The 25,854-nt window shown below is 41.0% G+C and overlaps 2 protein-coding genes across 3 annotated transcripts in view; one reads left to right on the forward strand and one right to left on the reverse strand.

The window, feature by feature from the left end:
• Positions 1-13,374, reverse strand: part of LOC113032403 (cysteine-rich venom protein) — a 50,581-nt gene extending 37,207 nt beyond the window's left edge. The window contains exons 1-2 of the mRNA XM_026185314.1: positions 13,362-13,374; positions 2,012-2,455 (exon numbers count right to left, since the gene is read on the reverse strand). The gene's annotated coding sequence lies outside the window, so the exon portion shown is untranslated. The remainder of the gene's footprint in view (positions 1-2,011; positions 2,456-13,361) is intronic.
• rftn1b (raftlin, lipid raft linker 1b) overlaps positions 1-25,854 on the forward strand; it is a 145,007-nt gene that overhangs the window by 29,242 nt on the left and 89,911 nt on the right. For both annotated transcript variants that reach the window (XM_026185312.1, XM_026185313.1), the window contains exon 4: positions 4,479-4,662. In XM_026185312.1, the coding sequence (XP_026041097.1) occupies positions 4,515-4,662 (148 nt within the window). In that variant the 5' untranslated portion in view covers positions 4,479-4,514. The remainder of the gene's footprint in view (positions 1-4,478; positions 4,663-25,854) is intronic.

A 25,854-nucleotide genomic window follows, 5' to 3' on the forward strand; every position in this document is an offset into this window, starting at 1 on the left:
AAGCAGCAGGACAAGGGAAACGTCTCCCCTCATGTTGTCTATCGCATTCAGCACAATACAAAGTGCTATGGGATGTTTTTGTTGTAAGGGCCAAAACTAAGTGCATCACAGCCACAACAAAGCATCTGAATGTCAATCTTGGCTTATGAGAAGGGAATCTTATCGAATAAAACCTCTTATCAAATAAAACCTCAAAATGCCATTAGCAAGAGAAAAAAGATGGAGCAAAATGGCAAAAGGATCGTTGCTAATTCAGCAAAAGGGAAATCAATGGCCCTCTTCCTGTCTTTTTTTTCTTTCCCATAACTACCCAGTATCTGTCAGCCCTGTAAAGCATCCCTAACTCTCTGTTTCAGAGGGGGGGCAATTTCAGTGCTACAACTGGCCAGAGCTTCAACCTCAGATGAGAGTTTCCTGGCAAGAAAGTGCCTCAAAAATTATAAATAAGTCACATTTCCTCCATCGGTTCAACTCTAAAAATACTCCCATTTGGCTTCACCTCACATTGCCTCCTCTCTGGGCTCAAGGAGCTATGCAAATACGAGTTCCTCCAGTTTTTACTTTGTTTTCCTCTAACACCCCTCCCACAACCCCCCACAACCCATCCCCTTTCCTCCACATCCCATTGTTCTGACTAGTTCTTCTCCATCTCGTGTAGACTACATGACAGAGCCTCGCCTTCCCTCTTGTTGTTCCTTCTCTCTCCAGGGTAGAGGGAGAAATGATAAAAGCTATTTACAAGTAACTGTAGGCAACAGTAGGAATCCAACACTTGGGAAAAAAGATCTTTTCTCTTTTTTTAAACTTTGTTTTCTTTGATGGCAGAGTCATTTGTGATGCTGCGCGATGAACTGTAGCACTGTGTAGTGCAGTCCTGAGTGACAATTTAAGGGGAGACTGAAGCGCTTTTAGAGACTTTGACTGTGCCATCTTCTGCAGATTGTGCTTGGCTTTTGTGTTCTTGAAACGGAAGCAAGACACTAGTCCTGCTTGGCACGTGCTGAGTGGGAAACAGATAATGCCTCAGTACATAAGAAACATGCTGCAACTATTTAGAAGGCTTCTGAAGCTTTCACTGTACAAAACAAGAGGACAACCCCCCCCCCCCCCCCCCCCCCCCCATCAAACATGGATACTGTTTTCTGGGCTAAAGCTGATTGACCAGTTTCTAAAGATTTCACCTTTATGTCTAAATCTGGTTGAGAGTAAAATGCAATATTTTCAGGATATTAAAAGAGAGTCAATTCAGTATAATTTCAACCATTCACTAACATCACCCTCTGTGCATTCCTCTTGATTACAGGTGTAAAAATGTCTACATTAGTAACATTATCACAGCAGTTTGTAAAAACCTGTTCATGCTATTTATCTACTTTCATACACATTTTGTACTCATTATGTGTTGCATGGGGATCTTTTCTCAACCTTTTGTTCTTGCGTGTTAGGTTAGCTGGTTAGCACCATTTCTTTAGAGCTGGACAGTTTGGGGTCTAAATCTGCTGGACATCTGACATGTTTGCAAAAGTATCGAGGAAAAAAAAGTGTCCTTTCACTTTTCAAGCAAACGTAGGCGTTCAGGGATCCAGTGAAGTCATCCTTAGCGTCTTTGCAGTGCGTTATTGCTGGGTTGGTAGCTGTGTGCTTGTGTTCTGGTATTAGCTATAAATCCATCAGCTTGTGGTCCATTTCTGAGCGCTATTACAAGGCCTGGAGAAATATGACTGTTATACACGTTGAGATTTATAAAGCCCAACAAAGACGTCCATGTCGGTGCCACTGGAAACACTGGCACGACAGCCGTGATGAATCTCACTCTTTCTCTCTGTTTCCATCTTGTATGCTGATCATCCTTTTTCTATTCAGCCGACTTTAATTGCACGCTCTCTTTTTTCTCCGGACTCTACTTGCCATGCATTACCCGCTGCCCCCCCCACCACCCAAACCCCTTTTATGCGAACAATCTCCAACCCGGCCACCCCTGTTTCCTCTTTCTGCCTTGATTGATTCTCACCTTTTCATTCTTGCCGTTCACCTCATTAACAGAGCCCCGTCTGCAGCTGGTTCCTTTTTTTGCCTCCCACTCCTTCCTACGTCGGAACCCCCGTGCCCCTCCTCACTTCCTGTCCTGTCGTCTCTGAAGCAACGGTCAACTCCGATTCTGCCAAACCCCTTCGATGTGCTGTAATTAGTACAGAGAATAATGGAGTAATAGAGAGGGATCTTCATTAGGCAAGGTGGAATAAGAGAGCGCCACTGCCATCCATCTGTCCATCTATCCATCCATCCATCCATTCTTGAGTTTAATCAGTGGAACACAATGAAATGTCACCTATTCCCAGATGAAGCCACTGGAGAGAGGCAGTGGTGCTGGCACAAAGCATTTGGGACACGGTGGCATCTGTAGTACTGGCCCTTTAAGGCCTCTCACTCCCTGGTTGTTGCTAATTTGGCCTCCCTAGGAATCAGGTTATAAGAATATTTATTCATGTTAATGTACAGAGGTTTACCAAACATGCTGTCCTTTATTAGTTTTCCTTCTGAAGAATCTTTGCTTTGTGTGTATACATGTCCATGTGCATGTCTGGTCCTTGCTTAGGGATGCTCACTGATATCAATAAGTGTGTTATTTAAACACTTTGTACACTATCAGGTACTAGTACTACAATGGAGGTTTTCCATTATCTGTTTCTAAACAGTTGAGATCCTGTGTAAAATGTTAATATAAACTGAATGCAGTGATTTGCAAATCTCATAAAGCTGTTTGTTATTCACAAACATTTTTTTTTAATGTTGAAACTGAGACATTTGACTATTTCATGAAATAGTAAAGCTATATCATATAGAATGGCCACACACTAGGCATTCACTACAGATAAATAATTATCACCTAAAATTAGAATAAAGAATCAGTGATGCACAAGAACTACACATTCTTCACACTGAAATGGTTAGAAAGTCTATTTGTTATTTAAACAGCTTTATTTTAAACCCTGGCTCGTTGAGGACCTGTGAGACTGTACCTGACCACTTACTTAGGTTTGCCAAAAATCCACAACGTAATCCACAATATTTACCAATGAGATACACAAACCTCTGCGCAGTAATCACTGCTATTGATCCGTGCATTGTAACAGATCCATTAAAGTGATTTTGCCCTACTCGGTCATAGAAATTTAAACTAATGCTCCTTTCACATGCATAGCTGGAAAATGTGATCACATATGCACTGATATGGTTAGGAGATTTGTTTGTTATTTAGACAGCTTTATTCACTTCTGTAGGTCTGCACCCAGGGTTTTGTCCTCTTTACTGTGAAGAGGTTAGTACTCAGTGAAATCTTAACTTTTTTGTAATTTCCCAGATGTAGTCTTCTTCTTTTGGGTGACCACCAGAGTGAATCGTCTGCATTTGTTTGGCATTGGCCATTCAAACGTGTGTGATCATTTAAACACATGAAACAAAAACAATCATAAAATGAGCGGTAAATCAAATTTGTACTACAAATTTATCTAATGTAGCAAAAAAGGTCAATAACTGGACTACCATACGACACTTAACCCCGACCTTCCTGTTTCATTCAGTAAAAAAAGACCAAATTACACATCTTTTATTTTTATCTGCTGACATTTTTACATCTGGAGGAATTTAAAAAAGTTGAGCAGCTTTAACAACTTTTTAATTTCATTGGATCAAAACAGTTACCTCGTCTGCAAATTAATCAATCAATGGAAACAGCTTTATTTAATAGGGTGGTCAACAAGGAATTAAAACTCTCAATTGAAACTCACAGCAGATATGAACACAACAAAATTATACCCATTTTGATTATAGTAGCAAGAGCCAACATTGTACTTTTGGCCATTTGCAAAGCTTGGAAAGCCAAGTTATGGTTTGTAGCTATATATTGTTATTGTATTTTATTGTTTTTGACCACTGGTGCACAAAATCCTGTGCACGGGTGTTGTTGTTGTTTTTTTTTTGTTTTTTTTTTTTTTTTTTGGGGGGGGGTTACAGTTAGTTTTACAGTTCACATAATTTGCTATTATAATTTTTCAAATAAGCAATAAGTTGCAGTTTAAAATCCATCCGTAGTTCCCGTTCAATTTGTTTCCATAGCACAAAGCAAAAGATAAACCTCTCTTGCAACTGTAGCTCGGTTAGCAAGATGGAAAACAGAACACTTATATCTCAGAAGTCTTTGAGTCTTTGAGTTATTTGACTTACTTTGAGTAAGTCTTTGAATTATTATGAACTTGTGAGTGACAGAAACATCACAATGGAATGCTAATTGTTCCCCAGTGATCACAAGAGCCTGTCAGCTGTTAAGAGCTCTACTTTAAATTTGAATAAGTCTTCGCTAGTTTTTTTTTTTTTTTTATAATCTATTTTAAATCATGCTTTTTATTGTTTTTGTTTTTTGCAATGCAATGTCTACTTTTTAGCTCAGCTAAAGAAGCACTTTGTCCATTTTTTTGTAGGGTCTTTGTAAAGAGTGACCTAAAAACTGTGGAGCCATGGGCTGCGGGTTACGCAAGATGAAACCAGTTTCAGAGGAGAACAGTCCAGGGAAGATTTACTCCACCCTGAAGAGGCCACAGGTGGAGACCAAGGTGGGCATGGCCTACACATACCGCTACCTGGACTTCCTCATCGGCAAAGACGGTAAGACGGACAACCTTCTTTTAAATGTGTTCAAAGAAACCTTCGATCCTTTTAATTTCAGAAACCACAGCTAGAGTGCAACCCACAATATTTACCACTGAGGTACACAAATCTCTGTGCAACAATCACTGCTATTGATCAGTGTATTGTAACTGATATGTTAATGTTTTTTTTGTGCTGCTGGGCCATAACAATCTAATCTTTCACATGCACAGCTGAAATTATATGACTAGCTCAAGGCTTTTGCTGCATCATATCTCTGCATAGTAAGGGATCAGCGTGCCTCACACGTTTTCCAAGGGATTACCTGCAACAAAATACACCATTCTGTGCTCTATGTGTGATTTTCTTTACCTCCAGTACAATTAATCTGTCTAGTCCCCTTCTAAAAATAGTACAATATCAAACAGCCAGTAATAAATAAAATATATTAAGGCACAGAAGAAATCTATCACTCGTGGAATAAAAGCTGTAATTTTCATCAGCATTTTCTTGTAATGACAGTGTTAATTAGTGCTTGTTCCCTGTATAGCAACATCCATTATAATTTCTTTTCTGACAATTAGTCAGTCATGCTTTCACGTCATGCTAATGATATAGAACTTTCCAGACCAATCCATGTCAAACTTCCTGCTGGCGACCATCAATTATGGGAGGTAGGGTCCAAGCTGCTAGCAGGGGATGCAAACAAAGTAAAAGGTGGCCTGCTGCGGTGATGGACTTTTTTGTTCAAGGTCACAAAGCTGTTTCTCTTCAGCTAGTTTTACTGTGATTTTACAATGATTCAGCTGCCCTGAATGTCTGTGCTCTCCGACCTGCCTGGTGGGCTGGAAAGAAAGTGGACATGCTAACGATGAAGATTACGCCTAAAGTCAAACTGAGACTGCTTGAGCCATGGAAAGAAATATGGAAATGATTCATTTGTTTTTACAGGGTAGAATCCATATACCGATGCCCACATATTCACATAGATTCAGGCAGAAATCCCCCTGCCTCTACTTCCTGTCCTAAATGAAGGTTGGTGCTGTTTCCTGAGATGCAGAGACCAAACTTCATGGTTTGGCTATTACATTGTATGTTTTGTAATGCATGTGAGGAGCACACATCTTCACTTTTGTTATGGCACGAAACGTCTACTAATAAGATGATTTGTGTGAAAACTGCTTGGATTTCAAGTAAGCGGCACAGAATTCTAGGTACAGTATTTTAAATTGAACTAGTTTTAAGCAATGAGATTACACCAGCTGCAGCTGTGGTGAGAGTACTCACACCACATCCATCTTTGACCTATCTGGTTTAACTTAACCTAAGTTAAATCAGATAAAGATAAACATTATAGGGAGTCTAAAGTGCAGGGAATGACGGCACAGGTGTCAGACTAAACCGGTCTTTAAAGTGTGTTAACAGAATCTGTCCACAGGCAGGCAGAAGGACAGAAGGACACATAGACACAATGCCACTACACTCCAAACTGCCTCTGTGGTAGTTCCCACTGCAGCAGGTGTCTCCTGAGCTGCATTTTGCTGGCATGAATCACACAGACTCACGAGATAAAGAAAATATGTGCTTAGTTACGGTGGCTGCTAAAAAACTCATTTTTACACACTTTGTTCTTCTGTTTGCGTGCTTGGTGCAAACACGTAGGCACACACACACACACACACACACACACACAATGCATATATAAATACATATATTGATATATATGTTATGGTCATCTGAGGAGACAGCATTAGTAGTCTGCACGCACACGGACAAGATTTTGGTCCTAATTAAGTGTGCAATACTAATCAAAGCATGCTAACATAACCATTATTCTTCATGCTGTTGTTACAGGAAAGTAATTTTGCTAATGCCCCCCAAAAGCAGAGCTCCCTCCTCTTTTTCAACTGCAAGGCGTACTTTTCATTTTTCAAAGACTCAGCTTTGCTTCCAGTTCACTCCCATGACATTTTGCAGCTTGCCCGCAGAATCAAAACAAAGAAACCGCACTGAAGCATACACACACCTCGGGCCGTTTAGAAGACTAATCCCACATTATTATTAGGCTATTAGTCATAACCTGGATGATACTTTTAAAAACAGATAAAACATAGGCAAATGGGTATTGTGCTTTCAATGATTAGAATCCAACTGTCAGACTCTGTGTAAACACACTCAGCTCACTGGTTTCTGTGTTGCTGGAAAAGACATTCATTTACAAAGTGTAAACTTACCTGCCGACCTGTAGCTACTGAATAGACAGACGCTGACTCCAGCATTCAGGTGAAGGTTAATTTAACATTATATCTAGAATTGGGATTAGAATAAGGTCACACGCATAATGGAGGTCATAAAGGTTAAGGTGAGCTAATGGGGAATGAATGTGCGCAGGGACAAGGCTGTGCGTTAGTGTGTATGTGTATGTACTAGGCCAGCGGAGAGTCAGGGTGCTATATATAGCTATCACTCTGTTATTTCTGCCCCTGACAGTTATAGCTAAAATGATTGCGGGAGGTGAGTTTTGGTGGGGTGGCGGTTGTTGCAGTGGAGGCGGGGGGATGGTACGGGAAGCAGGGAGATGTAGTGTGCAACGTGTTCGTCCTGGCAGTTGATTAGTCTCCATTAGTTTGTCAGGCGGACTGGACTGGATGGATGAAGGAGCCGGGGAATGTGGGCGTCCGGGGGGCAGGGAGGCTTTCTATCCTCCGTCATATGGGACCTGACATGAGGGTGGGGCTTGAAGGGGTAGCGGGAGGTGGATGGGTGCCTCCCTTTTGTTGAACTGCGTGCGTTTGTCATTGGTTCATGGCCACATTATTATCTTCAAGTATGCTCTTTAATGATGGGGGTTGGTACTTACTGTAATCAGTTTTGTCTTGCCTTATCGCTCTGTCACTGTCAGTGCGCCTCTGTCTATGTTTCTGCCTTTGTTCATCTCTTAAAATATATGTGTGTGTGTGTGTGTGTGTGTGTGTGTGTGTGTGTGTGTGTGTGTGTGTGTGTGTGTGTGTGTCTGCCGAGTTGAGCTAGGAACACATTGCATTTGAGAAATAATCCTGGGAGCACGGTCGAGTGTCTGAATCACTTCATGCATCAGCAGATTTTCAGGCTGAAGGGTTAGTGTGTTACTCATGGCTGTAATTACCTTGTAGCATGTATGTAAGTGTAGGCAATGATTCATGTGTCTGGCCTTTTCTCCAGGAAACCTGTAAAATATTTAAGGCAGAGTCAAAGATTATGAATATGAAAATAGTCTGTGGTAGAGCTGTAGGGCAGGGATATAACTATGGATACTTACATTGTCAGCGCCAACAGAACATTTGTTACACTACATCTTTAGGTAATTACACATACTTTTCTTAATTAATCACTTATGACTCTTAAAATTAACTGTCTTTACTGCTCTTAAAAGGTACCCTGTGGAGTTTTCTGATGTGGGTTTCATTCCAACCCAGTATTGTACCAAAGCATGTACCAGCCCCGCCGGTCCTGCAAGGCATGCTGTAGTCTTTTTCACATGTGAATGTCTGGTGAGTCAGGTTCAAACCACGGCTAAAGAGCAGATAGTATGAAAGGAAAAAGTCTGTTTGTTTTGGGCAGCGGCTACAACGTGCAGGGGCGGGACACATTGGGCCCACTATGAATTCTCTAGACAATTACCTCGTCTGCATTTTGCACATACTTTCACTTTTTATACAATTACTGGTGAATTACTGTTTTACCGTAACTCCTTATGCTGACCATAATTCTTGGTTTGTGTAATGTATTGATTTGTGAAGCCAGCAACAAATTAAAAAGAAAAAACAATCCATCATCTCAGACTATGTGGAGATCAAACCGTCAACCCTCCAATTAGTGGACAACCCGACCTTCCACCTGAGCCACAGACACACAGACAACAATCTTGTGTTGCAAATATATCTCTTGTGCAGTAAAAGCACTGATTATGTTTTTTTCATGAAACACTTTAAAACATTGGTTTACGATCGCCGGCTTGTCGGTTTCTCTTCCATGGTTTTGTTGTCTCGTTCCGGCGTTCGGTAGCATGTGACTGCCACTTGTTAATCAGCAGAAGAGTGAGACCATTACAATCAATGTGCACCGCATCTGCTGGATACTCACGCACAAACAAAAGAGATAAACGTTGACTTCAGTGTTACAAGTGGCCAAAACACTTGAACTCATAAGCCAGGGTTGTCAAACTCAAATACACAGTGGGCCAAAATTCAAATCTGGAACAAAGTCGCGGGCTAACATTAATATTTATTGAAAAAAAAATCTTCCTCCAGATATGAGAATGAAGCTTTTCTTATGGACTCGAACACGTTTTGCTGAAAAACTGAATATGGAACAAGCAAAGCTTTATACTAAACAATATATATATTAGCTGTATAATACCAGTAGGCCAGCTCTAATAGTCATTTGGTATGGCTTTGCGGGCCAAATGTAATTAGGCTGCGGGCCAAATTTGGCCAGAGTTTGACACCTATGTCATAAGCGATTAAAGCCGCAACTGTGCTGCACTGCTCTTTTAAAATAGAACAAAAAACCACCAACGTGTTTAACCAGGAGTCATTTATTATTTCCTGTTTGACCTCAGTTCACCTTCTTTGTCGCAGTACCTTACTGTGATCGTTTTTAAAGCAGCAGAATCAAGAATCCCGAGAAGTGCGTGCCATTTTTACCTCCCTTTCAGCTCAGTGTTACTGTAACTTTTAAGTGGCACCCTATAATGATCCCCCTGTGAGCGTTCCTCTTGTTATCTTTTGATGTCGGAAGCCGAAACTTTAAACTCAGAGTCAAATTCAGATCGTGCTGGCCTTTGCTTATCTGCTTTATCTCCAGCTGTGGTGTTCTTTTACTGTCACAGTTTACATAAAAGCTGATTTATATGTACTGTGATTTCATTAAATATGGCCTATCATTGTGTTTCACAGCTCTACAGTTTTATCCTACTAGAGTAGCTTTGCATTAACAACATGCACCTTGTTTACCCATTAGAACTAAAACAGCTGTCTGAAACAAGTTGTTTTACTTTTGCTTCCTCCTCATATGGGCCGCGTTGCTTCTGATTGGTTGCCCCTCATAAACAACATGTTTGAATAGTAGGTAGTTGGTGGTTCAGTGCCCACAGGCTGTATACACACAGAGACAACGGGAAGAAAAACTGTGCATTCACCGTTGTAACAGTGTACTTATAACTGCAGCACAGGCCTCAGGCTGCTCTTAAAAGCTGTTTCAGTCAGTTTTTTCTACTCTTGGCGCTCAGTGACATCATTGAGAGTAGATATCTTTAATATGGTCATCCTACAGTTCTGGCGTGTAAGCATCACCCACCACATGTTATAACATTTTGCTTGTGAGGGGAGAGCACTACAAAACACTGTGAAAGTCAAGTGGTGATTCAGAAACCATTATCACTGTCTGTGTGAACAAATCTGACATAAGACAAAACCTTTCTTGTGGAATAAATGTGGCAAAGACATCGGCCTCTGTGTCGCTTTTATTTTAACCTCTCTCTTCTCGAGTAAGGCCATATGCTCTCATGATGTTGAGTTTGCATTACTATGACTACTGCTCTGTGAATAATGTTTATAGTAATTGCTTGCCACGGTGTTAGATCATAGTTTTCTGCAACTCCCGCCCCAATGGCCCCTCAGGCTACTAACTGGCTACCAAATGTATGAAAATAACACCTTCTACTGCAGAAAAACGGTGATGAAAGAAAGAGTAAATCAGTGGAAAGCTCTACGTAATAAAAGCTCAGCACTAAACAGGAGCGTGATGAGTTGCTGCTGCTGCCTCATGTTTCTTTATCATTTTAAAGCATGCATTCAGCTTCACGGTCACTCTGCTGATAGCATTCAATCGCCTCTGAAAGACCTGGCAACAAAACAAAAACAGAGAGTCTGTTTGATATTGAGATCATGACCCCACGGGGAACTGAGAGAAAGCTCGCGTTAGATGGTGTGGAAAGGAGCCATTTGACTGTGAATACAAGCGAACACACTCAGGGATGCGTGGCACGAATCTTATTTCCCAAAATGTGATTTTTGAAATGTTAAAAACATCAGGAGGAATGAAAGATTGAAAACATGCTCAATATGTTGCAGCTTTGTGGCATGTGGTCGGGAAATACTGGAGAAATAAAGATGTCGTCCTTGAAATCAAAACTGGTGAACAGGCATAAGACCATAACACGCACACACACACACGCACACACACACAAAGGACTAGACACACCGTTTGATATCATCTCGGGAATGAGACACATCATTTATATGCAAAACCCCTGGAGCCCTGAGTCCCCTTGTTAATATGAGCTGTAGCTGTGGCGGCAGGTGAGTGACACACAGGAGTAGCTCCCTCCCGTCACTCCACTCAGATATAAGACAGAGCTGTGGGAGAGGTCAGCAGGAACGCTGCATGCCGGAGTGGCTTTCCGAGGGGAGATTAGTCCTTGGATGGCGGGGGAGCCTGGATTTATCCCCTGGCTCCCCAGCTTGAGAGGTGGAATTGAATCGCAGCTATTGGAGGGGAGAATGACATTGAAGACAGAATTCACGGTCATCTGGTTTTTACATTATATTTCCATTATATTCCCAGTGCTCAGAGTGTGGCTGTACAACTGAAATCCAAATTGTAAATTAGATGCAGCCCAAAGTGAATTGAATCGGAAATGTATTTCTGATGGTCTGAGAAATCAAAAGGGGCAAGTGGTGATTATGTTAGGAAAATAGTGAATTTATAATCTGGACCTCCTTAAGAACAGTTCGTCTATCTCACACTGAGAGCTCCTGATGAAGGTATTCAGCGTGATTAGTGGAAAATTGTGGAATCTTCCATGAACCGCCGGCCAAACCAGCAGTGCAAATTCAGGCTTGTGTCACAGCGTCTTCTCTCTTCCTCCATCCATAGTAAGTGGCACACTTAGTGGGTGCTGCTTGTATTGTTTCGAGCCACTCAGGCAGCAAAATGCCAAGCCATCGTTTGCTGAGACAAAGATGTCAGAGCAGCATTTTAGGCGCGTGTGACAGAGCCGGAGCTCAGCAGGTTCCATTCGTTAAGCTTCAAACAGCTGCAACTGCTGACAAAGTTTTCAGCAACAGGAAACGCAGATTTCTGCCTGGTTCCTTCCTCTTTCTTCCCCCACCCCTCGCCCTCCCTCCCTGCTCAGCAGTATGTTTAAGATTAGCTTTTCTGGTAATGCTGCATACTCTGTGCAGGCTGCTACGTGTGTTTGAAGGCTTTGTTGTAGTTAACCCAGATCAGCTTCAGGTACATGATGTGTGTGTCTTTTATTTCTCTCCCTCTGCACACACATACACACATTATATATATATATATATATATATATATATATATATATATATATATATATATATATATATATATATATATATATATATATATATATATATATTAGGGGTGCAACGATACACAAAATTCACGGTTCGGTTCGATACTTTGGTGTCACGGTTCGATATTTTTTCGATACAAAAAAATGTTCATGCCTTTTTAATTTGTCATTTATTAAAATTATAGATATATATTTTAACTCAAAAGTACAGTTTTTAAATTTAACCCTAACCCTTGTGCGCGTTTTTTATTTTGACAGCGAATGCGCACCTGCGGACCACTTATGTGCAGCCCTGGTTATTTAGCTCGTCATATTGCAGCCACAGAAATTATTTTGTCCATGAAACCATAAAGCTGCACTTTCTTTTTGCCTTATAGTCTCATTTGTCATAACTTCTCCGTTTTGTGGTAAGCTTTTCTTTGGCTGTCACTTCTTCACCCCGACCTGTCTTATTTGGCTCAGAACTAAAATATATATACTGCTACTTTTACACACGGACTCACATAAGCTCAGCGATTCTCTGCGCGATCAACCTCTCACATGTTTAAGCTTGCTGCGGGAGATTTCACTTGTCATGTTTGCATAGTAAGCTAACAATTAATAAGACGATGTCAGAGGAATTGGTGCACAAATTATCATCACTCACAGATCAGTGCTGTCATTGCAAAGTGAAAGCAAAAAAACAAGCGCAAATTCAAACGCGACTTCAATATGTCACATATTGACAGTGGCTCACCGATGCCAATGACATAATTACCCAGCTACATTTCTGAAAGAATGCAAAAGCATTGACATATATTTTTCCTACAATAGCCCGACGGGCAGGGAAGAGATAGATTTTTGTAGCCTGACTGGAAAGATCGCTAGCTCCAGGACGTCAGGCTAGCGATTTTGCAAGCCCTGTATCTGATTGAGGAATCACTCATCTTTGGAAAAGAGAGTTTATTACAGAAAAATGTCTCTTTCCAAAATAAAAGCTATACTATCCGCTTCTTCTGGGCTATATTCTCAGCAGCATAAGGAGAATCACGTGCTAACAGCTGTCTAAATGACTCCGCTAAAGTTAGTAGCATGCTTGTTGTTTTTGTCTTTGCACTAGGATGATGTCGGCGTAAATGTGCAGTCATATTTGTTATGTTCCCACTAGTGCTTTCAGGTTAATCTCGTTGAAATGACCTTAACGCCACAACACGGCAAATCTCCGTTAACGAGCTACCGCCGATCGCCCCGTGCATGGGGCTAGACGGCCAACACGTTAACGAGCTAACTGCGCTAACACACTAGTTCACACCAATGTAATTAAGCATTGCATGGCACATCCAACATACTGTTTTACTTTAGTCCATGACTCGCTTACCTTCAGGGTCATACGTCACATGAAAACCAAAATAATTCCAAACGCCAGATCTGAATGAGAGTGGGGGAGGTCCATCTTGCAAGGAGAGCTTAACTTCTGTCTCGCTAGCTTGCCCTGCGCTCTTCCTCCTGACTATGCTGTCTGTGTTGAGCGCTCAGTGGATCTGCGCTTGACAGTGCAGCCTAGGCGGAGTAGTCGAACGCAGATTCACTGAGCGCTCAACACAGACAGCATCGTCAGAAGGAAAGTTGATAAAATAAATTACAAATGTTGTATTGTTCGATACATATGCGTACCGAACCGAAAGCACTGTATCGAACGGTTCAATATCGATACGAATATCGTTGCACCCCTAATATATATATATATATGAACTCTGCCTCCTGACATCTGACCCACGTTAAACTCATGGACTGAACATACACACACCCACAATGGACAACTGTACCCTCAAACACAATAATAACATGGACTGAACCACCACTCACAACCACTAGCACTTTATATAGCCTCTGTAGAAACTATCTACACCCTCACTTATCTTAACTGCACTACTGTATAGCTCTGTGTAAATAATCATTCTGTACATTCGATAATCTTTAATCCTACAACTGTTTACAACTTGCATAGTTCCCATTTCTGTATAGCTGTATATCCCAGATTCTGTAAAGTTATTTATTTCATATTCTGTATAGTTTTTCATATTTATATCCTGTTCATATCCTGTACATAGCTTGTACTCACTACAGCCTGTACATACTTATAGTTATAGAATATTCACAACATACTTCATACCGTGTACATTATAACATACCATAATAGACCCATTTCTGTAATATACTCACATATCTATATTATTGCTAATATATATTGTAATATATCTATATCACTAAAGAACTTCTGGATGGATGCAAACTGCATTTCGTTGCCCTGTACCTGTGCATGTGCAATGACAATAAAGTTGAATTCTATTCTATTCTATTCTATTCTATTCTATATATATATATACAAAATATTCTGCACCTGTTTTGAATCAGATTTTTCGAGCCTGCTCACTGAGTGTGTTACAGGTTTCTCAGCTGGCAGTTCTTATTGTGGGAGATGGGAGGGTAGCGAATAAAATGGGAGGTCAGAGGGCCAGAGAATAACAGAAAAAACTAAATGGAAGCAGGTGTACCATGGCAAGTGAGATTTAGAGAGGCATTTTAAAGTTTAAAAAAGCTGCAGAGGCATCTGGATTTTTTTTAATCTAAAAATCCCAGAAGATTTATGAGATTCCAGTCATAACTGCGCTTTCTAAAAGGCCTTGTTATCAAGACTTTTCCCAGTGCTATGGCAAAATAACATATCCTGGGGCTCTTTGGGTTTTATTTTTGAGATATTAATTCTGCATGTGGGTGGGGAACCTGTGTGCGTCATCAGATGAGCAAGTGACTGTGAGCGTCTTGAAAAGAGAGGAAATGAGGGGAAGAGATAGAATCTGAGATAGGGACTGTGGGTGGTGTTTGAGGCTCCTATATGTATGTTTTTGTACATATACACATGTTGTTGGGTGACATATCTGTTCAGAGCCTCTGTGTCTTGGTCCACGTCGGGTTGTCTCGCATTTAGCTGTGTTTGCACGCGGCACAGTTTTGTCGAGGCTTCCTGTTTATTGCTTCTTCTAACGCGGCCTCTGCTGTTTTCCTGCCTGCCTGACAGACAATACGCCCGAGCGCCCCCTCAAAGCTTTATTGGCTCTTATTGCCCTCTCTCTCAGATCCAATATGCCAGTATTGATTGTGTTGAAATGCAATCAGGGTCTCCACAGCAGAGGAGCAAACAATCTAAATTTAACAAAACACCTCCACTGGTCTCTGGCCTGGCCCTGGTAGCACCTCCCGAAGAGGAACAAATGTATTTATGTGTGTGAAAAAAAATAAAAAGAGGCTCTTTCATGCAGCTACAGCTATTGTTAGACAGTGAGGAGCCTTTGAAGCCACACAAGCAGAATGTACAGGAAGTGACCTTAGCCTTGACCTCAGTTCCTGCCTACTTGCAACAACAGAGCGTTGCCCAGGCCAAACATGTTGTTATTCTCTCAGATCTCAGATGATAGCTATTGTATAGATGCTTAGACAAATTAGACAAGTTATCATTGTGAAAAAGTAAAGATATTGGCACTAATGATCTGAAATAAAAAAGGTTGATTTTATCTTAAGGAATGCTTATGCATTTCTCCAGTGGCTGCGAGATGATTTAATGAGCTCAAGAGGTCGGACAATTTTCTCAGCTCATGAAGGAGTCACATGATCTCTCAGCCAAAGTGAAAACAAACAATCATCAAAATCTGAGTGATGATTTTTCTTCCAGCAGCGAGTATTTGCTCAGTGACATTACAAAGCACGGTCTCACCATTTCCGTTCTTTTTCTTAGGAAAGTGAAAATGCTGCAAACACTGTGAATCACTATGATTTTTCAGCTTTATATTGAAAATCTCAGCTTTCTTCCAGCTGACATAGAAACAGTTTCAAACTTGCTTTCAGTTCAACACTGTGTCCTTCACATCAGCTTGGAATGGCTTCAGCTTTAAATAAAGTGTTGAACATTTGTTATTTTCTGTTTAATGCCATGAATGTATTTTGGAAAACAAGCAGCTAACCGAAATTCCGATTTTGAAACAAAAATTACTTATGACATTGACGGGAGCCAGCCTGCTTTTCACTGCCATCAATCACTGTATTAGAAAAGGTGTCATTTTCTGGTAGCACTTATCTGAAAATGAAATGAAAGTCTTCAGTTTTGTGATAATAGACACTGACAGGAAAACAAAGGTTGTTTTTTTCCTTCTTAGATGAGGTGTAGGTGCTGGAGCTTTTCCATCAAAAATGGAGACAGCAACACAGCACAGCGTATGTCTGGTGTTTGCTTTGGCATCAAGATAAAATTGCAATTAAGAAGCACCTTCACTTCTTGATGTCTTCAAGAGTACAGAGACTCAAAACAGCCAAATAAAGGTAAATAAACCAATGACTCTAAAAGCATATGTCAATAAAAACAGAAAACAAGAAATAAAGAGGGAAATTATACGACTAAAAAAGAGTAATACAAAGAAAAGAAACCATAAATAAGCATTTATTTTCATATTTTGGCATTTTGGCACAGTAGTTTATGTAGTGATGAATATATTTATTTCTAAATGTATTTTTCATTTTGGTAGTTGTGGCCCTCCATAGAAACAGACATTCATTAATGTACTTAACGACTGTCTGCTGGACGTAGCACAATACTCGTCCCCTCAATCCAACTTCTGGGCTTGGTTTGTGTGAGTGCTGAATCACCCGCATGGATGAAAGACAATGATTTTGACATATCCCGACAGTTCCACTGTAAATGGTTGTGGAAGTCTGTCTCCTTCTGCCAGATGTTTTCCCACTCCCATTAACCAACTTCAGCTAAAACATCCGTATCTTCTGAAGTCGTCTTGACCCTTCCCAGCGGACGTGTTAGGATTTGGAAAGCAAACGTTTTTCAAAAGCTTGTTTGAAGTTTTTACTCGTTAGAAAGAATTGGCAGAAGCAGTGCATGTTTCTGTAGCACCGCCCCTCTGCGAGACAGTTTACTCTGAAATCAGTTCTCCAGTAAGGCCTTCACTACTCATGACATCAATAAGTGAAAAAAAGCAGCTGCTTTATTTAAGTGTATTTGACAAACGGGGCGAGAACTTCACGGAAAATGTTTGCGGAGCAAAGCTGAATTGAATCTTTGCAAAGCTGATGAGAGACGGTGCCGTGAGTTACCTATCTGCGGGTACGGTGCGCTCGCAGGCCTTTAATGTGATTTCACTCTTGCCGGCACAGAGTAACAATTTGCCCGAAGCCACCGTCAAATAGGAATTGAGATGCTTCAGACCTGCTTATGTTTTCAACCCATCACATCAATGGGTGGCATTCGAAAACAGGGTGCTGATTGGGGTCGACTTGTGTGCACGTTACAGTTTGATTGCACTCACACCCACGTGGGATGCAGGGAGCGATTTGTCGGTGTGATGAATTTGCAGTCACGGGAGAGGGACGAGGGGAAAGCAATCAGAGTTCATCATCCCCAGCTGCAACATGGATGTATAATTCTGTGTTCTTCTGTGACTGAGGGCAAAAGCACACTGATTAGGTAGAGTTTACTGTATGATGATATGTGTAAACATGCTGTGCAGACACTATCACGGGCAGGGGAATGAAGGTTGCGCTCGTCACCTTTGTGCAGTTTTACCTGCGGTAGGTTTGCAGCTGAATGTCAGTTGAACGATTTACGATAATGTTCTGTATTTTTTTTAATTAAACCTCGGTTTTAAAACCATTTTGTCCAGGTTTTATGTCCACATGCACCACAGCTGTGAAAATATGTCTCATTATGTTCCTATCAAGCCGCAAAATTTATAAAAAAAACTAGAAAAATCAAATAAAGTACTAAGTATGTTGAGTGCAGGCACTGTGTTTGCTTCTTTTGACTCCTAAAAACAGAGCACGACGATTCCATCTTTCTGGACTATTACAATGTAAGGCTGCCATTTGAACGCACTGGCTTTTTGCATCCCCTTTTCAGCCCATTGTTAGAAACACAGACAAAAGACACAGACAGGTGTCAGAGTCACAGTAGGTGGTTAATTATGAAATAGATATCACACATGTATGCTCGCTCCATCATAATTATGTACGCGTCTCATATTTCGTGGATGTCTGGCTCCTCTGGTCCACCATTGTTTGCAGGGATTCAAATGACAGTGGTGGGATGCAGGTTCATATGAGGAGAGGCCACCTGTTGTACGGCAGGGCCCCCATCTGGAGGGAGATTAAGGTGCGGTTGCGGGGGTTGTCTATAATTTGACTTAATTATTTCTGTAGAGACGGGTGATGGATTAGCACTGTGTTCCTATTAGCATACGCCTGGTCTCTGGTTCCCAATGGCCCTCCAGTGCAGCCCAGTGAAAATCTCAATTGTCTAAAACCATCCATCCATATACCTCCACCTCAAAGTCTGAATGAGGATTAAATGATATATTGTCTAGTTGTTATATAAGGCTGGAACTACCTTTCTTTGGCCTGTAGTGAAGCTTTGATTTGAACTGAAATGTCTCAAGAACTCTTGAATAAATTGGTACGGACATTCATGGCCATCACAAGATGAATTACAACAACTTCGGCCATATTAAAATCCTCAAAGCTCACAGATACATTCGGTGTTGTTGAGCTGCATTTAGCTGCAGTCTTAGCTGCTACGCATATAGTGATTTAGCTAAAATGTGTACCACATGCATCAATGAATACTACAATAATGTAATTTGTGAGACAGTTAAATCATAAGCTCTTTTGACACAGCTGCACTAACATGCATGTGCAGGATGAAGTGCCTTCCAGGCTGCCTTAACGTCCAACAGATTTGAACTGTCTTTGTTTCTCCTTGCCTCGTGTTGTTCTCCTCCAAGTTTATTTTGCCAGGCTGTGAGGTGCCAGCACTGAATGATGATAGCAGAAGCAAAGCATGATTCAGATAAGATAGATGGCTGTGGCTCAGGTGGCAGAGCAGAGGGGTGTACTAAGAAGCAAGTTTGCTCTGCAACCTCAGATACTGGCTATAAAGTTTCTTTGTAAAACGTTCTCTTTCAGTTCGGTGCACGCTCACATAAAACACGAATCTGATGCACCTCTTCTGTCACACAAAATTGATCAATCAAGTGCTGCTAAACACAGACTAATAGGTCATGGAGAGTTATGAGGAAAATGAAAAAAATATTATGTTAAACTGTAATACATGCAAGAGCGGATCACAGCAAAAAAACATTCTTAATTCTTGATGTATGTATTGTATGTCTCAGTGGAGTCTCGGTGCTGCAGTTCTTTCCTAATGTTACGTGTAAAACTGAAAGTCTAAATAAAACTGGGTTATGTGTTGAGAGACGGCATACCTCACTAACCCAATGCTTTTATTTCATAGTCTACCCCTCAGGTTGGGCATAAATGTCTGGGCTTTGAAGTTCCATCCCAGCTCCGCCACATGCCAGTGTATGTAGTGTTCAGTGAACCTCAAGTCTTCTCCACTCAGAGCATCAGATAATGCTGTTCTGTCAGATCCTGTTGGTGTTGCAGAGATGTGGACAAGGGGTCTTTGTCAGTGGTGTCTTAATAATATGGGTGCTGACAGACAATGTTGCTCTTTTAAAGAGCGGCAACGTTTGCATTTGGAATACGGAGCTCACAAGTTTGTCAGTCAGCAGACTGCGGTTCGTGCCCCATTTGGGAGCTTGGTGTTTTCTACTTTGTTTTCTACTTTCAGCTGCTGGTTAGGCTTAAACACCGATAAGGAGAAGTAGAAAAAGTTAGGAATTTGGGTTAAACGGCGCCCCTTACATTAGAGCTATGCACTTAAAATTGATGCTTTACTGTGCCTTTAAATTTGGTCCAAAAGACATCATCACAGTCATCCATTCATGACAAAAGGGGAGTGAGACATCGGTCTCACTGTGGCCGGTGCATCACAGCACATCGGCCAGTGGGCATCACTTTATCTCTCTAAGACTTTAGTGGCTTTGACAGAATTTGTATTTGGTGCTGTGAGGATTTGAACGGACTGCTGTGTGAATGCTTTATAGAATAGCAAAGGTGCTGTTTCAGTGCAGACAGTCTTATCATATATAAGTATAGAATAAGCGTTTAGCATGTTTCATTTTTACCATATGAAAATAAATTCATCTCATTAAATGCCTGCAAACTATGGTGTTCCTATCAGCCTCAACTGTGCTTGTGCTAATTCGCAAGTGCCAGCTTTTTAATATTCAAATCTACAGTAAGCATGGCAGGATAGTACCTAGTAAATAGGTAGCTTAGCACAGTCACTGTTACTATGTTAGCTGTGTGAATGTTAGCATTTAGCTCAATAGAAAATGATAGTTTTCTAAGTACAGCACCTCACTGAGCCACTGAAGATGCATCAAGTAGTATCTCATTAGTTGTTAAAGGTTGGATATTGATCAGTGATGGCATTCAAGCTTAATAAATGGATGTTATCTCTCTGCCAGGAAATTAAATTTACTGAATTTTTAGTGTCAGTATAAGCAAATCATGTAACATTTGAAGAATAAGTAACTGTTGTGACAAAGAGAAAAGAAAATTAAGCAAAGTCCACCTTGGCAGTCAAACAGCAATTTGGCTTGCTTGGTGCTGCAGGTTTATCGTGCCAACTTTACAACTCAATTTACTTTGAGAGGGTTACCTGACCTGCATCTTTCTATAATGTAAATCACTTGGCTTTTAACCAGAACCACTTCATCTTTGTATTTCGGTTGGATTATTATACATTAATGTACGGTCTGAAGGCAGATTAAGAATAACAGGAAGAAGACGGGCGTCTCAGGTCGAAAGTGGGTTGAGTGTTTCGAGACTCGGACAGAAAAAAGCTTGAATGCACCTTTAAACTGCTCTGTTCTGCAACAAGCAGGTCACCAGAGCCCTTGTACAGTTTCACAGTCAAGAGCAATATGCAAGCCTGAAACCATTTCACACTTTGTTGTTATTTTTAGACTGACTCCGCGACTTGTAAGTGTGGAACAGACTAACGGTTGGCGGAGCCTGTTTTTACGTTTCACTGATGTTACGGCACCTTTTATCTGGTTTTTAGTGGTACTTTTTGTCCATTTCAGGTGTATTTACATTGACCAGTGTTTCCACTCTTCACCCCTCCACTCCAACAGGAAATGATTTCAGTTGTAGTTACTAACCCATGAGCTGTAGCAGAAGCGTAGCTGAGATGTCAGAGGTGAGAGAAAAATGTGACAAGTGCGTTTCTACAGGTGGAAATTCCCAGATGTTTCCCCAAATCAAGATCACAGCACATCTAGCATCAAATTGTGATGTCCCTAAAGCTACCTTTGACACTCCTACTCATACCTGCGGTACTTGTCGCAGCTCTACATTGACACTGAACCTCTCCCAGCCAGGTAGTTTGGACAGGCTTTCTCCTAGCAGAGTATCTGAAGTGACATGTCGGGTTCTTCTCCCGTCAGGGCCTCAGTAGTAATTGAGGAGGCAAAAACAGCTCTTGCTGCAGACATTTCAATGGTTGAGCTGGAGGAATGTCAAGGGCTTGGGGCTTGCTGTAAGAGTGTTTTTGTGTGTGTGTGTGTGTGTGTGTGTGTGTGTGTGTGTGTGTGTGTGTGTGTGTGTGTGTGTGTGTGCGCGCGCGCTCACCAAGTGCTTCATTTTTTCCCCAGTGCCCATCTTTACTCCTGTGTTATGGTGTTACATCAGCAACGTTACTACTATTTATCAGCTGTAGTTAGTTCATAGATAAGATTTAAGACCTGTTCTCCACATATAAATTACGGTATGTGACAGCTTAAATTGTGCAAACAAAATATAAAATAGTAAAAAGTTAACACATGGAAAGAGGCAGTTCAGAATACTTTAAATAATACACTAACAGAAGCAGCAATAAAGTGAAAAGATTAACCAATCAAAATCTTTCAGAAGTCCAGAAAGGGAGACATACACTTAAGAGAAGAAGAAGCCAAAATGGGTAGTAAAGGTCAAGTTTCAACCTGGAATTAAAAGATGGCCATGATGGGAATGTGGCAAATGTCCTCTGGAAGTTTGTTCCACCTCTAAATGCCACTTCTCCGTGTTTATCTTGCACTCAGGGAGTAGTTCACAGCCCCTCTACCTGGTGACCAGAGAGGCTGAGAGGATTATCTGACAGTTGCCACTGACAGACTTTTAGACAAGCAGCAGGAAAAACAAGGGGTGGTGTGTGTGCATAATGACTACTTATGCATTTTATATGGAACGGTAAATGGACTGCATTTCCATATAGGGCTTTTATTCAAAGCTCTTTACAATTTGCCTCTCATTCAAGAAATTACCGCAGGGGGACAGCATGGGTCACGTCAGCCGCCAGTATATGAAAAGAAATGGTAAATTGTCCGCTTGCACATCCCTAGAGTATATTTAAGGACCAAAGGTTAAATGTCCCTAAGAGCTAAAAGACTAGAATTACTGCACTGTGGTTGCACGCATCTGCCAACCAGTCAAGTAGCACTTTACATTAATGTCAATCCTGACTCGTATAACATTATAGGTAGTAACCAAAGATTAGCGTCGCATGTCCCCTTTTGTTTATGAGTTATGAGTTTGAGCGATGTAATAGAAGTGTTTTGGTAGAACACTATTAACTGCATAGACAGAATATAAAAGACTGAACTGTAAAATTAATGGAGGAGCACTTTAAATCTGCACTGAGATGGCAACTTCTCTCATTAAAAAAATTAAAAACATATGTAAGCTTATATCTGTATATAAAAATCTATGAGACAACAATGCTACACTCTAATTATCTGTGGCCTTAATAAACATTTTTCTGATGAGTTTGTGGTCTGAGTGACCAGACTGCAATCTTATTGCATGTAGCATGATGTGCATTTTACAATCTTTGGGCCTCATTAGAGTAAAAATGGAGAATAAGGCAGGATGTGCTTCCGAACGGGGCTTTCTTTGACAAGTCGCTGCACTGTGAGTGTACTACATCCCTCAGTTTTAAAAGTGGAACCTCACAAATCAGTGGTTGACAACACAGCGGCTATGTCCATTGCTCATATTGGGTGTGAATTTTTTTTAATGGTTTCAGAAATTTTTCTATAAAAAATATATCATTTTGGTCATAATTACTACACGGCCAAAACAACGTCTTTCTTTTCTTTTTCCTTCTTGATCTTTGAACCTTGATTCATCCTTTAGTCCAAACTTACCAGTGATTCGGATTCATTAATCATTCATGACCTCCCCTAAGTATTTTTATTTTAGGAATTTACATACAAAGAAAGAGCAGAATGTGAGGTTTTTAAAACTATTGCGCGATGGAAAAACACCGATTGCTGTAATATTTAGACACTGCTTGGTAGAGTGTTAATGATTACATTCGAAAACCTTTGACTCACAAGCACATGGTGAGATTTTCAAGCATACTGTTACTTACTGGCCTGAGGAATCTGGGGGTAACCCTACAATTAGTCATTGAGCTGTTCTGCGTGCTGAGACATAATGCTGATGTTGCTTTTAAGATGCAGCTGCAACTTTTGTGACTGTGATTATAAGCTGTGCGACTTTGATAAATGCCAATGCAGACTGCCATGAAGCAAAACAAGTTTCACCTGAGCAACATGCACCTCTTCACGAAAATTGAAAAACATCAGAGAAGCAAATTGCAACTTTGTAGTAAACATTTTATGCTTTTTATTTCTTTTGGTAATTTTTATTTTTATGTTGAACCTGATTAAACTTTCAAATAATAAGGTCAGGGTGTGCAAAATCTTGTCCCTGTGAACCAAAATCTCAGATGTCAGTTTTTTCAATAAACTTTTTAGTTCAGGGACGGTGCCAAGCAGTAGACAGCTGGCTTAATGGGAAGGGAAAGGGAGCTAAACCGAGAAGCTGAACTGAGCATAATAGGTTAACTACCTGGCCTAAGCCAAATGGCAGTTTTTTCTGGTGCAAGCTGCAATTCAAGTGCCATAGTGCACACTGTTTTCTCTATTGTAGACCATTAGGTCAGGTGCTGAGTAGGATAGTAGTGGCTTGTGGTAGAACTTATGGCAGTTGTTAGCTAGAGGGACATCACTCCACCTTGCTGTTGCCCATTTTAAATACAAAGTGCTGTTACTGGCCAGCAGATGCAGTTCCAAGTGTAGATGAATTGCTTACTTTTACTTGAATGTTTGCTTTCCCACTGGCAGCATACACACCGACCAGACTCTTACAGGCATAACGGTGAAAAATCCTCAGGAGCATTTTATCATACAAGACAATAAGGAGCTGATTTTCTCCTTACCAGCAGTGAATTTGGTTTTTTTTGGCTGACAGGTGACAACAGCAATAACAACAATTGTTTGCCCTGGTTGCAGCCTTCAGAGCAAATTATGCACCACAATCAGCAGCTCCAAGCATCTAATGGCAGACCCACGGTGCCACCAAAACATCCCAAGCCTGTCAGAGAGCTTAATCATCGCAGAACCTCATGTTTTAAAATTCAAATTTGCAGTCTTTTGCATTGCTAATGGAAGAACACCCCACACCCCACCCCCACCCCCAATCAAGCCGGGACGTCTTGGGAGAAAATGCTTCAAATGCAATTTGACAGGAGGCTAATGTCAGGGTGTACTGTACGGAAAAAGCCCACAACTTGTAGTTAGCAGAGAACAGGAAGCGAGAGTGGTGTGTGGCGCCTGAGTGGCGCGCTGTTGAGAACGCAGCAGTGGAGCCGTCGTGGACTTTGATCAACAACCTGCTCATTTACCGCAGCTTGTCTCTCAAGCAACGTCTCCAGGCAACTGAGGGCTGTCAGCGGAGGAGGTGGCGTCGTGCGGACAAAATGCACTCTGGAGGCCTCCTGTCAGCCAGAGGATTGGTGATGGAGGCACACTTGAGTTCCTCAGAGAAAGGGAGCGAGAGATGGAGAATGAAAGAGAGAGAAAAGATGCAGACCTTTTTCCTTTTCTATATAGAAACCTTATTACTGGCAGAACAAATTACAGGTAGTTATCCTCCGATCAAGAGATTCCATGCTTTCTCATTAAGCCGTACAGCATTCAAGTCATTTAGCGAAGGGAACAGTAGATGAATTTCACTTGGTTTTACCCCCATCTCCAGTAAAAGCTTCTCCTGGCGCTCTGGATACAGAGAAATGCTTATGTATTTAGACATTCGCCCAAATAGCCTTAAATGCTGTGTCTAGACAAAGAAAAGCAATTGCATTAACATGTAGCTGGCCATCCAGGCTATTTGTTTTTATGTTTATTTACCCAGAAACCTCTGCTGTGTGCTCTTATCCAGCAGCGCCCTTCACACTCACTTCGTTACGGACATTAAGACCTAGGATTGGTCCAGAACAACCGTAGTCTGGTGCCAGTCAGCAAAACTACCAGGGAAGCTGGCCGTTAAGAACCTTGCTCAAGGGCATCTTAACAGAAAAAAAACATGTCTAGTTTGTTTTCTACTTTGAGATTTTCCTCGCTCCTCCGGCCAAGACTTTGAATTTTTCCCCAGGGCAGATGCTCCACCAATTTTTCATTTACCATTTTCCTCCTGTTTATTCTGTGTGGTTTGATTTTTGAGCACCACAAACTGCAGGAGTCAGGATTTGAAGGAAGAAAAGTGCAGGAGAGTTTTTGCCAGTGTTTGAAATTTCAGCTATTTTTTTTTGCATTCACTCTCATGATTAACAGTATATAATCCAAATTTGTCATAATGAACAAGTGTGTTAATTAAAAGCAAAGGTCAAAGGAAAACAACTTGATTTTCATTCCGGGAATGATTTCATTAGAGCAGGAACTCATTTCTCGAATAATGCCAGACTGATATGAGTGATGTGAAAAATCAATAGCTCCCTGAAAACATGATTAACTCCTGTTTGTTTTCAGTGTAATCGTTATGCTTGAACTGGTTTAATAAAGAGCTTCATGGCTTTGGGATTC

The sequence above is a fragment of the Astatotilapia calliptera genome, chromosome 11, assembly GCF_900246225.1.
Source record: "Astatotilapia calliptera chromosome 11, fAstCal1.2, whole genome shotgun sequence".
In the NCBI taxonomy this organism is placed as follows: domain Eukaryota; kingdom Metazoa; phylum Chordata; class Actinopteri; order Cichliformes; family Cichlidae; genus Astatotilapia; species Astatotilapia calliptera.